At 43.0% G+C, this 14271-nt stretch overlaps 1 protein-coding gene across 1 annotated transcript; it reads right to left on the reverse strand.

Annotated features, from left to right (window-relative positions):
• Positions 1 to 8792: 8792 nt before the first annotated feature.
• Positions 8793 to 9490, reverse strand: MELLADRAFT_113812 (uncharacterized protein; the record flags this gene model as incomplete). The annotated part of the gene is made up of 4 exons (XM_007418544.1): positions 8793 to 8804; positions 8862 to 9041; positions 9070 to 9389; positions 9475 to 9490. 4 exons carry the CDS (start codon positions 9488 to 9490, stop codon positions 8793 to 8795), a joined length of 528 nt encoding a protein of 175 aa, XP_007418606.1.
• Positions 9491 to 14271: the final 4781 nt, after the last annotated feature.

Genomic DNA, 14271 nt, shown 5'->3' on the forward strand with positions numbered 1-14271 from the left:
AGTTTGATCATTCCGAAGAAGGACCCTACCGAACTTCCAAGATGGGTATGCGATTACCGTGTCTTGAATAGCCTGACCGTGAGGGACCGTGCGCCATTGCCAAATGTGGACAGGTTGGTCAGGCTGGTGGCTACAGGAAAGTTTTTTTCGATCATCGACCTCACCAATGCCTTTTTTCAAACTCGGATGAGAGAAGCTGATATACCTTTGACGGCTGTATATACCCCATGGGGACTCTACGAGTGGTGTGTCATGCCGATGGGGCTGACAAACGCACCAAGTACGCATCAAGGACGACTGGAGGAGGCATTAGGGGACCTTTTGAACTCAATTTGCGTGGTTTATTTAGATGATATTGTAGTCTTTTCAAATTCACTTGAGGAACATGAAAAACATACTCGTCAGGTCCTTCAGAAGCTAAGGGAAGCTAACTTATATTGCAGCAAGAAGAAAACTAAATTATTCAGGGACAAAATAAAATTTTTAGGACATTGGATATCAGCAAAAGGGATTAGAGTAGATGGAGAGAAAGTAGAACAGGTAGTAAACTGGAAGACACCTAAATCAGCTAAAGGCATCAAAAAATTTCTGGGGACCGTACAATGGATGAAAAAGTTCATTTGGGGCTTAGAGAAGCACGTAAACAAACTCACACCGCTCACCAGTACCAAACTGGACCCATCAAAATTCGTCTGGGGACGCGCAGAAGATGAAGCTTTCCAGAACATCAAACACCTAATGACAACGCTGCCACATTTGAAAAACATTGATTTCGACTCGGACGACCCGCTGTGGCTTTTCACTGATGCAAGTGGTGCAGGATTAGGAGCAGCGTTATTTCAAGGCAAGGAATGGAAACTGGCATCACCAATAGCGTATGAGTCGAGACAAATGTCGCCAGCCGAGAAGAACTACCCGGTGCACGAACAAGAACTATTAGCGGTGATGCATGCTTTACAGAAATGGCGGATGATGTTGTTAGGTATGAAGATTAACATCATGAGTGACCATCACTCTTTAACCTATCTACTGAAGCAACGTAATCTTAGTCGCAGACAAGCAAGGTGGATTGAAACGTTGGCTGATTTCGATGTAGACTTCAAGTACGTGAAAGGGGAAGATAACGGTGTGGCAGATGCTTTATCGCGGAAGGGAAGTGACGAGGAAGAAGTGGAAGTAGAAGGTATTGAATGCATTGCAGCACTAGTGGAAGCCGGGCCAATTCTCTCACCACAACTGAAGCAACGAATCTGCAACGGTTATGAAGGTGACTCCTTTTATAGCGCGGTCCTTTCAGCCTTACCATTGCGTGAAGACTGCTCGATTCAAGAAGGTCTCCTGTTCATCGACAATCGGCTGTATATTCCCTGTGTGGATGACCTGCGGATGGAACTTGTGAATGAGGCGCACTCAAGACTAGGCCATTTGGGCTATATTAAGTCGATAACGGATCTACGTCGAGAGTTCTTTTGGCCGCGAATGGCGAAGGATGTGAATGAATTCGTAAGATCATGCGATGTATGTCAGAAGACGAAGAGCCCGACGCAAGCACCGTTAGGAAAGATGCTAACACCAAGCATTCCCAACAAACCACTTGAGTGCCTTGCAATTGATTTTATTGGGCCTTTACCGAAAGTGAACAATTACGACATGCTATTGACGGTCACGTGCAGGCTGACGGGGTTCACTAAACTCATTCCATGTGGACAGACAGACACCGCTGAGAAAACCGCAACTCGCCTTTTCTCAAGTTGGACCAGCACATTTGGACCGCCGGCCACAATCATCAGTGATCGCGATAAAACCTGGACTTCGAACTTCTGGAAGGCCCTGATGCGACGCAGCGGCATCAGCTTTCACATGTCCACAGCGTTTCACCCACAGGCCGACGGTAGGAGCGAACGTACAAATCGCACAGTAGGGCAAGTATTGAGGTCCTTCACGGCTAAGAGGCAAGGGAAGTGGTTAGAGTCCCTGGCAGCAGTGGAATATGCCATCAATGGAGCGACTAACGTAGCTATCGGCAAGTCTCCATTTGAACTTATCTTTGGGCGCGAGCAACGATTACTCTCAGCGGAGGAACCAGAGGCATCGGACCCCTCGACTCTGACACGATGGTTCAAGACACGTCAGGACGCCTGGGCAAATGCTCGCGACGCGCTGTGGACAAGCCGAGTGCAGCAGGCGGTTCAGCACAACAAACGATGCAGATCAGCTGAGCCACTGGAGCCGAATTCTTGGGCGTTACTGGACTCGAGTGACTGGAGGGGTAGACATCAAGGAGGGGTAGATAAATTGAAAGAAAAATTTGAGGGCCCTTACCGAGTTGTGAAGTCCTCAAACCACGGCCAGAATGTCGAATTGGAACTTCCGTCAGGCGACAGACGTCACAATGTCTTTCATGTGTCGAAGGTAAAGCCGTATGTCGAAAGAAGGATTGGCGGGGTGAATACGTTGGTTCAAGAGGTCCGGAAGTAAGTTCCTCTCCTCTGTATGCACCGCCGTAGTATACTACGAAAAAAAAAATTAGTCAAAAAACAACACCTCGGCCACGCTGTGAGCACAACCTTTTTGGCGTTCTCTTCCTAGATGACCGAAACAGTTGGACGACGACGAAGCATATTCAACAATATTCACCCTATTGAGGATACCTTCAATTCACCTTTTTTTTTCAGCTTCTTTTGCTTTTCTTTTTCCTTTTTTCTCTGTTCTCGTTTCTTTTTTCTCTTCTGTTTCTTTTCAGCCTCATGGCATTTTCTTTACAAAATTAACATCCTTTTGTTTTCTTTTTCCTCGAAGGGACTCTTTTGTTTCTGAATTTTTTACTTTATTCTTTTCATTTCAATTTTTTACGGGAAGAGTATATGCAGGGCATGCTCTTTTCCTTTTATAGGAGGGGAGACTGTAAGACCTATGGTCATTACACATCACCAAATACAAACACTTAATAATTAACACTTAACTTAGGCCTCTTGTTTTCATTATCTATAAAGTTGTTTTCGAGTCCTTCTTGCTTCTGGTTCCTTAGAGATATCGGGACTAATCTCCTGCCCTTTATCCTTCGGAACCAGGTATGATTTCATTACTTCTCTTTTCTCAATTTCTCTCTGATTACTAGATAGCCTGCCTTAGAGATATCGGGACTAATCTCCTGCCCTTTATCCTTCGGAACCAGCGCTTTCCGTCGATATTGAAATTTACAGATTAGCTCTCTTGGGTTCTAGAAACCTTTGCTGTGCTCTTGCACAGTGTCCCGTCCGTCGTATCCAGTGAAGGTTCTCACGAACCTTACAGGGCCGCAGATGAGTCAAAGCAAGTGAACCTGTCTCTCAAGTCCAATGTTTTCTCCGAGTTGAAAGTAAGTCACGTCTTTCATTTACCAATATACCTTCTCTATTGGTGACTGAGAGTTTTGACCATCTATTTGTCACATCTTTTCGATTCTTGACACAGGCTCTTAAGTCACGATTCAATCTAATTCACGACGGCTGGACGACCAAGGGTAATTGCCACGCCTTCATCGGCGCTGCGGTCACATTTGTGGACGATGACTGGAATTATCGAGTCCGGCACTTAACCCTTAAGTTAATTGCTTGGCATCACCATGGGCCTTGGCTTGCCGAGCCCATGGTAAACATTTTGGTGAAACATGGACTCTATCAAAAGATAAGTGCCACCATTATGTTTTATCACTAAGTATTTTAAACTTATTCAAGTCGAGCTCACATCATTTTCTCGGCTGTATTGTCTCACATGCTTTGCCAGACAACCAACTCCGGTTCAAATAACAAAACAATGGCTTGGGAGATGCACAGCCAGTTCTTGAAACAAGATGACGTCGCCGGTTATCAATGGAATCCCAATAGTATGCATATATTCTGTTTCTGTCATAAGATAGCTTTAATCGTCAATGCTGGCTTGGCAGCATTAGGTGTGAAAGCTCCTCCACCATTGAAAGTCAAGGAATCCAATTGAGGCCATTTCCCAATGTTTGAAAACATTGCTGAGGAAGACGAAGAAGAAGTCCAAGAAGAACCTCAACCTGGTCCTGACCGATCCAACCCGAATGGAACCGAAGATCAAGATGTTGAGCACGATCTACAAGACCTTGTTGATACACAACCGGAAGAGGTGGTTGCTGACCTTGATGATGAGGCCGAGTGGGATGCGGCTGACGCTGAAGAGGAGGCATTTCCGGAAATGGTAATGGAAGAGAACGAAGCGCATCCGACTCACCGTCGAGAAGCTAACCATCTAGATTACATATTGCGAAAGGTATGATAATGAGCACACATCTCTATCTGTGTGATGATTATTGAATACTGATTGATTTGTGACCAACAGGTGGACTTTATTACTCGTCGAATCACGCGGTCAGCCGCGTGGCGCAAGGAGTTTGAACGGGTGAGCGTGCAGAAGGGATTCAGCGGGTCACTCATCGCAGGTTATGGGATTGGATGGAATATCAAGTATATTAGTCGCCACAAAGCTTGGCTGGCGCGAGAAGTAAGTCAAATTTCTTCTTGTCTTGTGGATTCAGCTATTTAGCAAATGACATCCATCATGCTCTTTTCCAGGTAATCGATCAACTTTGTCGAGATGATTTAAACAAGGTGCACGCAAAGAATCGTCCAACTCGCAAGAACAAGAAACCTGACGGTTATTTCCACGAATTGGAAATGACAACGGCCGAGTGGGCACAAGTGCGTAAGATCAACAATGAGCTGGAGGTAATTTCATTTATACCTTGTGATTTTATATCTTTGTATTACATCTATCTAATTGACCTTAAATTGCTTTGTATCTCACAGCCTTTCTTAAAGATAACCTTGCTCATGGAAGCCGATGGACCTACCGGATGCATGGTAATTCCTAAATATGTGGAAATACGTAACTCGCTGGCCAAAAAAATCCAGCCGCTTGACACCACCGTCGCAATGTACCCAATGCTTGCAAGGATGCATGAGAAGACCATTGAGTATCTCAGCGAGGCTCTCGAATGCGAGACCCTGGTCATGGCCACGTTACTTCATCCTTTCTTCAGGTTGAAGTTTTTTGTGAAATGGGTTGGAACCACCGCAAAGGAAACCATGAATGCTGAAGCTACTCTCCGTCGTTTACACCGGGAGTATGAACTGGCAGCACCTCTTTCACACAAACCAACGTCTTCACAGCTCGACACCAAAAACTCAAAGAGTTCTCCTACATCTTCGCCAAGACCAGATATCTTCTTCAGTGACTCTGAAGAAGAACCCGAGGCTGAAGTATCTGAGGACTTGGCGTTCAAGAACTATCTACGAGGAAGTGACAAAATGAAAACCGAAGATTTTGACGTTCAGGATCCCAAAGCAAGTCTTCGATGGTGGAAAGTGAGTTTGTTTCTTTCTTCCCGAAACACTTTACACTGAACAGTGTGACTGACTTTCAATCAATATGTTTAAAGGTGCATGAAAAGGCTTATCAAGTCCTTGCTCGAATGGCAAAAGATTATTTGGCGTCGTCAGGTTCATCGTGCGCCGCTGAACGCATATTTTCATGTGCTTCGGACGTCTGCTCATCCAGTCGAGGCGCGTTGATAGCTTGAACCATCGAGATGCTGGTTTCAAGCAGGATGTGGTTAAGGGAAGGTGTGGAGCTCGGGGTAGGATTTGAAGACCTTGTGAAGGTTTTCAAACTGATGGGAATATCTATGAATTAATTTCTTATTCATCATTGTTATGCTGCCTCTTTACTTTATGTTTTTTCGAATCGATTACTTTTGAATTAGCTTTTTATTTCAATACTCTCGTTAACTTATTTCAGATCGAATTTATTTAGTTTCTTTTCATTATGCTACACCTTTTGGCGGTGTAGCTGTAGCGGTAGCTTGGGGCGCAGCGCGTATACGAAGAACAGTTAAAGTAGCTGTTAGCTCCCGGAGCGTGCCTGTTTGGCCCAATGCTACGAGGATTCCAAAAATCCTTATCTTTTTAATCCGCTGCGTTAACCAGGTAACACAGTGGGTACCTGTGAAAATACGCTGCGTCTGCGGTTAACTGGGTCGTAGCGCGTTGCAGCGCAGCTGACCCGGTGTTGCATGCACATAGTTTGATTTTGAGCTAGCGGGAAACCACCTTGTGTATTTTTTGGGGTTCAAATTCATAAATCCTGTGGTGAGTTCATCCTGTATCCTTAACAGTTTGTTTCTTTAATTGCTTGCATGAATAATAAGAATATCAATGAGTGTTGGAATACTCATGTAGACATCATGTTAACCCTTGTTGTATTGCTTACTATCCATGATGTGATTTCAACTTTGGCTTCTCCTTTACCTCTCATTTCATTTATACTCAATGGATCATACAGTTTTTATCACCAAAGCACTCTAAGTGGTTGGCCCTGGGGTTTACCTGGTTCAACTGGTTGAAGGGTGTGAATAATGCCCATTGCCTTCAAAGAGAGGGAGCAATGAGCTTTTATTGTGCAAATTTGGACTTTTTATATTTCTTTGAAATTTCAGCTGTATCATGGGTTTTGAACTTGTGGTCTACAAATTGTCTAAGTGCTTAATTGCATAGTAAATGGTGTAAAGCCATGAAAAATGCCGGTGAGAGGCTTGTATCATGGCTATATAGCCCATGGTCCAACTGTGGAGCATTAACACCCCCAGCGCTCCACTATATTGCCCATTTTAACAAGTGTAGCGCTTTGGCGCCACTGCCAGCAAAAGGTAATTTCCCCTGGGGAAAAGTTGAACAAATTTTGGAGAAAATAATTTTTTCCCACACTGAAGACAACCCTGGGCCAGCAACGCAGGTGTTGTGTGCTGCGCTGCGGTTGCGTTGGGTTTTTCTGACCGCACCACACCGTAGAATCAATTTTCAGGTTGCGGCCTGACCCGCGGTGCAACAAGATCACTCAGATTAGTGTTTTTTTTGGGCCACAACAATGTTTGTTGCATTGCTGCCCCCAAAAACTTGGAAATTGATGTTTTTTGGCGCTGTTGCGCCTTTTGCGTTGCGCAACTGTCAAGGCGCCACACAGCCTAGCCTTGACTTTTGTCATTGTGGTAGTTCCCGCAACACAGTGTCTACTGCTTGTTGGTGTTGCGTGTTGTGGAGCAACACATCAAAAAACGGGTGTGCTGCGGCGCGTTGCATTGCTGGCACAGGGTTGCTGAAGATTTCCTTTGGGAAAATTTTATACAATTCTCATTTTGATTTTTTTTGGGCTTAGAACAACTTCATAGACTAGCTATGAGACTCTCAATTACTATCAGAAGTCATAACTGAAGGTTACAACAAAAAAAGACTAAAAAACAACTTTTTGATTGTTCACAAAAATTACATGTATCATTTTTTTCTCTTGATGATTCACCAATATCACATTTTTGATTTCTTCAAGATCTTGTTTAACAAAATTACATATATGAATATCATCTTTCTTTGGGACAGCCACGTGTATCTACACCACGGGGCGAGTCCAATGTGGAGCTTATGTGTCTCTACCAGCCCCCTCATAACATAGGGTGATTCCGACATCTGGTATCAACTGGCTTATGTATACACTGAAATGAGAAAGCTCGAAGTGTATGATCGCTACCACGAATTCAAAGATCACTGCATTCAGATTCTCCACAAGCGGCGTCAAGCTTTTAAAGACAACATCTACATCATCTCACTGTTCCTGATTCCAACTCAAATTCGATTTGCTACATTGGCAAAGTATCCATTAGAAAACATGATCCTCATGATCCTATCACTCGCCAAACAATGGGATTACACATTGCAAGATGCTCACACCCTCAAGCAAGAAATTCTGGCACATGTTGAACAAAGTGGTCAGTACAGCCCCAAATCAAAAGGTAATAACGAGACTCTTTTACAGTTCAAAGCGATGTCATACATGCTGAGCATTGAATTGCTTTAACTTTCAGTCGATTGACCTATTGACTACTGGCGTGCTATTCCATCAACTTCTCGAGCAAACCCTTTGAAACGACTTGCAATCCGAGTTTTGGAAATTGTTCCCCACGCCGGCGGGATTGAGAGTCTTTTCTCCCAGATGTCTGCAACAAAGACTAAGCGCCGAAGTAGGATGAGAGTAGCTCTTTTGAAGATGCTATCACAGCTTCATATAGCCCTTTCAAAGGAAGGAAATAGAATCAAGGCCTCAAAACCAGTCATTAAGCGCCCAAAAGACACCCCGGTCGCGAATACAGAAGACGACTGGGTTGATCAACCGAACAATTCTCCTTTGTTCAATCAACCCGACGACTTCGACATCTTTGAGGCTGGAGCTTACTCTGCAGAGATAGCTGACATCAACAACATCATTGATGACAGTTTTGATGGGCTGATCAACGAGTTTTTTGATTTGGGCCAATTTAAAGCAGGCGACGTTGTCAATATCAACGGTCTGGGTCGTGAAGTTGTTGTAATTGAAGATGTAGATATTGAGTGGAACTTAAATGATGTCTAGACCAATCTACATCATTTTTGTGATTGCAATCAAAGAACAAATGGTGTTCCACCCTTGAGAATGATAGTCTTGAAGAAAAAAAAGCGACTTTTGAAAAAAATTGGCGCGCCGGCGCGCCACCAGCCAAGGCGCGGATTGTGGCAAGCCTTATTTGGCGCGCCGGAGCGCCACCAGTCCAGAACCCCGCGCCAACTTTTTGAGGGGAATAAAGAGACAAGAGAACTCATGTTGTATAGGTTATCAGAGCAGTAGTTGATTGGACGCTTGTGTGAGTCTTGAGTGCAACTGTACGCATCCAATTGGACATCCATAATGAGGTTGTTCAAATCCACTCAAAGGATATTCTGGATTACGAGCCGGAAGGTCAGTAGATGAAGGTGTATGAGAGAGAACAAACATACCTCCAAGGTATTGCCAGGGGTCCAATTGTTGGCCTTCTTTTCAGTGGCAGTCTTTTTCATCTCAGAGAGTGAATGAGAGTAAGTGAGGAGGCCAACATTTGTAACAAATTGATGTTCTGGGCAAGTGGCCTGAATACACACTTTCAGCTTGGTGGGGTGAAACATAAAGACAAGACAGGCCTGAAAAGCGATAGAAGGGAAGCCTTACCTCACAAATATTGAGGGCCCGCTTGTGAACTTTGCATGGCATTTTCAAGAGCTTGGCCACCAACTCCAGATGTGCACTTGAGGTGAGGCCAACTGTAGTCAATGACGCTGGAGACTGAAGGAAAATGTTGTTAGAAGGGTTGTAATTGGGATGGATTCCGGTGCTATTTGGTTGAGCACGTGAGTTACTACCACCCTCATCAAGATTTTGCACAGGTGGACCACATTTCTTGGACTTTTGAAGAGGCGATGCCGGCAATGAATCATCCTTGGAGTTCTGAAAACCATCGGAACTATCCTCGCCATTAAGGTTGTTTGAAGCTAAAAAACAAACAAGATTATATCAGATTCATGGAGCCATGATTTAAAAAAATAAGAGAGATGAAAAGAGAAAACAAGTTCTGACTTTTGGATTTTGGCATGATGATCAAGATGGCATCAAACGATTGATGGTTGTGGTGTATTTGGAGGTGAGGGGTGAATGGAAGGGGTGATCCGACAAGGAGTCTAAAGTTGAAAGTCAAAGTGTATTACAAGCAGTGAGTTTTACCCTTTACAGTCACATCTGTGACAGATGAAATTGTAACCAATTTGAACTTTACAATCATTTTGGCAACAGTTTTGAGGCAGATATCAAACACCTGATTTGAGGTTGTTTGAAAAATGCTAAGCAGGCATGTCTTTTTTGTTCATATGAATTTGAGATCACAGCTAGACTTCATTCTTCACAAATTTACAAAAAGAACACGGACAAGCATTGAAAGCTATTATCACTACGCCAAATTGCAAATTTACCGTGGAGTTTAGAAAATTGAGTAGACATAGAAAATTATAGAGAAGCTGGCAAGGGTCAGAAAAATATGAAAAAATAATGGGAGGGCCCTTTGATGCATTCTGATTGTCTGGCATATTTCTTCATATTTTTAAAACCACAATGCATATAACACTACACAAAATATGATATCTTCTGGGCAGAAAATATAAAAACCAACAAACAGAGATATTGAGCAGTCTTGAAGAGAGACAAAAATACACCGAAGTATGCATATTGTTCCTATGGCTGAGACCTTTGATTTGAGTATTTTTTTGTATTTTTAGTGTGAAAATTGTTGATTGTACTAACAAAAAACCTCCAGGATCATCAGATTACAACCTGTAACAGATATTGGAATTTGGCTCATGAATGACAAGGGGATAATTTCAATTCTAAAATACTTCATATCTTTTGCAGTTCTTGGTCAAAACACTCACTAAGTAGTTCATTAGAAAGCCATGCACTTTATTCAAATGTTACATCAATGCATCAAATCTGTAGCTCCACTGCAAAAAAAGTTATTCGCTGGTTGGCCTCAAAAAAGTATGGTTTATGGGGAATGATGGAGATATGGGTTTTCTGTCAATTTCCCCCGCCCATAAAAAATATGGACGGAAAAAAGCATGGGATATGCGAGAGTATGGCTTATTGGGTATATGGATTTTTGGAGAGACGACTGATAGTAGAATTCAAACTATCCCCTTCTCACCCTTTGGCCAAATTCCAATATCTGTTACAGGTTGTAATCTGATGCTCCTGGAGGTTTTTTGTTAGTACAATCAACAATTTTCACACTAAAAATACAAAAAAATACTCAAATCAAAGGTCTCAACCATAGGAACAATATGCATATTGTTTTGTATTTTTTTCTCTCTTCCTGACTGCTCAGTATCTTTGTGTGTATTTATATTTTCTGCCCGGAAAATATTATATTTTGTGTAGTGTAAGCTGAGCCTTGTGAAACTCAGCCATTCTATAGAAGGGATGGCAACCTTCAGTGCGTATTCCTCAGGAAACCTTGACCCATGTCTGGGAGTCATTTGGTGTGATACCTCTGCAGACAGAGACAACACATCCAACACAGCCATGGGGAACTGATTCTGAATGGATCTACAAAGAGTAATGTAGACTGTTAGACTATTTTTGGGTTAAAAAATTAAATAAAAGTGGCTGACCATTACCCACACACCAGCCTTGACCTTTTCAGTGTTATGAATGGCTCATGCACGGCGTGATAGATTCTCCAATACGTATAACTGAGATTGCGGTATGAGGAAAACTCTACTGTACAAATGGGGGACAAGAGTTGTTCCTCTGGACCTGTGACATGTCTACACGGATAACGTGACATGTTTGGATCATAACAGTATCCCCCTTTTAACGCCCAGGCTCTGTGATGATTGCCCTGCACTCCTCCACGAACCAGCATTAAAAAACCCACTTGGGGAAAAAGCTTGGCTCTCACATCCTTCTCCTTCTCCTGTGTGTCTTCATTGCTTCTGGATACTTGATTTTAAATTTGTCTACTAATTGTTTTGCGTTTCCTAAATTTGTTACCGGTTCCCACGAATTGTGCTCTCTACCGTACCCTCTCCAACTAATTAAATACTCCTCCTTCTTGCCACGCATCCTCCCATCTAGTACTGCTTCTACTTCATACTCCTGCTCTCCTTGTAATTCGATTGGCGGTGGTGGTAGTTGAATTTGTTCTTTGATTGTATCCGCTTTGTACTCTCGTAGTTGGGATACGTGGAATACTGGGTGTAATCTATGCAAACTGAGAGGCAATTCAATCTTGTAAGCTACCTCTGATACACACTTAATAATTTTGAAAGGCCCTAGCCATCGATGGTCCATTTTCGCGCTTGGTCGTGTTGTGGATACGTTCTTGCTGCTTGACCACACCTTTGCTCCCACCTTCCATTCAGGGTTTGTCCTTCTGTTTTTGTCATGATAGTATTTCATCAATTCTTGTGCTGATTTAAGGCTTTCTGTGATTTCACTCTGAACTTTGTTAATCTGTTGGATTCTTGCTTTGACAGCCGGGATACATTGCTCTGACAATGGAATAGTCGTATAAGTTGGGTCGTAGCCGTAATTTGCCTTAAACGGGGATAATCCTGTCAAACTGTGCGTACTGTTATTGTAAGCAAATTCAGCCATAGCTAATAAAGGTTCCCAATTGTCCCGTTTATAACTTGTGAAATGTCTCAGATACCCTTCTACGGCTTTATTCACAATCTCTGATTGTCCGTCAGTTTCTGGGTGATACGCTGTCGATGGTGTGGATTTAATACCTAGTTTCTTGTAAAGTGATTGAGTCAGTTGTGAAATGAATATACCACCTCTGTCTGAGATGATTGTCTTTGGCGTCCCGTGCAGTCTCCATACATTACGTAGCATCAATTCCGCTAGATCTTCGGCTGAAGTGGTGTTGTTACAGGCAATGAAGTGCGCCATCTTCGTTAGTCTGTCTACAACCATTAGTATGCACGTCTTGCCGTTTGACTCTGGCAACTCCGTTATGAGGTCATACGAGATGCCTGTCCAAGGACCCGCCGGTATAGGAAGGGGTTTCAACATACCAAAAGGTTTTTGATTTGAAGTCTTGACCCTTTGACATGAGTCACATCCATCAACGTAACGATTTACAAACGCTTTCATTCCTTTCCACCTGAAATGCCGCTTGACAAGACTTAGAGTTTTTGCACGACCCGGGTGACCAGCCATTGGGCTATCGTGGCGGCTTCTTACAATTTCAGTTTTGATATTGTTGTCGGCTGGTACTACCACACAGTCCTTGTGGTATAAAATACCTTCTTGTGTTGAGTAGTCTGCTACTAGATTCTTCATCTGATTTGATAGTGGTCTCTCGACCACTTGTATCAATTCTTTTACTGAGTTATCAGTAGCTGAAGCGTTGCGGATTGACTTGAGGATGCTGACATCGGATTTGATACTAGTGTCTCTTTCTGAATCCAAGTCCAGTACGTCTATCTTGAACCATTCTTCTGAGTTCTCGTTCACAATGGTTTCATCTTCAAAGTGAGCTTCGAAGCTGTCGATTTGTCCTAGGAATGTATTGTCAACGATGTTTTCAGGTTTTAATAGCTGCCTGAATGTAAGTTTCTCGTCAGAGGGAGGTGCTAAATCTGGCCTTCTCGATAGAGCGCCGGGTCTGGTTGCCTCTCTTCCTGGTCTAAATCTGATCTGGGAATCGAAACTCCCTAATGTCTCTGCCCATCTTGCTTGTCGGCGCGTCAGCTGCTTGCTTGGCATAAAACTCTCTAAGTTCTTGTGATCCGTATAAACAATTACGTCCAGGCAATTTGGATTTCCTTCTAAGTACTGTCTCCATTCCTTAAAGGAAGCCACTACCGCCAAAAGCTCCTTATCGAAGATTTTGTAATTCTTCTCCGCTGCTATCAACAACCGTGACAAATAAGCTACTGGGTGGAGAAGTCCATCATCCGCAACTTGCGATAATACCGCTCCGAGTGCGTAGTCCGAACAGTCACATTCCAGCACGAATGGCTTGTAAGGATCGGCGATGCGTAGAATTGGAGCCGTTGTGAATGCCTCTTTCAGATCTTTGAACACTTTGTCTCTCTTCTTGTTCCATTCAAATTTCGCGTCCTTGCAGGTAAGTTCGTGTAATGGTCTTGCTGTCTTCGAGAACTGACTGATGAATCTTCTATAAAAATTAGCAAAACCAACAAATCTTTGTAATTCCGTCACAGATTTTGGTGCAGGCCACTCTTTGACTGCCTTGACTTTTGCAGGGTCCATCCGAATCTTGTTTTTTGAAATAAGTAAACCTAGATAATATACACCATAAGGCACGAAATGGTGTAGGTGTCCATTCCTGTGAAAGACTAAGGCTAACGTGTGAAAGTTAGATCAATACAGATCCTCAGGTAAAGATTTGAAATTCTAGATTTCAACCTTAACCTTCATCATCTCCTCACACTCTTAGTTTTCACGCTTTGAAAGAAGCTTTTTCATTTTTTCCAGCGCTCAGTCAACTCTTTGCTAGAACTCGTTTCTTAATTTTTATTAGAATTTAAAGTACACCAAAATGGCCCTAAGACAACAAATCGATAGAACAGCAAATAACATACAACGACGATTGACTAGAGCAGAAGCGGCAGCAACTGGAGCTCAATTAGAAGAAAGGCTTGTAACACCTAGAAGAGGAGATGGTAGGATGAGGAATCAAGCGAGAAGGAGAGTAGAAGAAGAAGAAAGTGACGGAAATAGATCACACATACCACGACGAAGGTTGAATCAAGTAGAAGAAAGGAATGAAGAAGAAGAAGAAGAAAGTGAGGAATGGGGAGGAATAAAGGAAGTAGAAGAGGAGAATGAAGAGGAATTAGAAGATGAAAC

This window comes from Melampsora larici-populina (genome assembly GCF_000204055.1).
Source record: "Melampsora larici-populina 98AG31 unplaced genomic scaffold MELLAscaffold_95, whole genome shotgun sequence".
In the NCBI taxonomy this organism is placed as follows: Eukaryota; Fungi; Basidiomycota; class Pucciniomycetes; order Pucciniales; family Melampsoraceae; genus Melampsora; species Melampsora laricis-populina.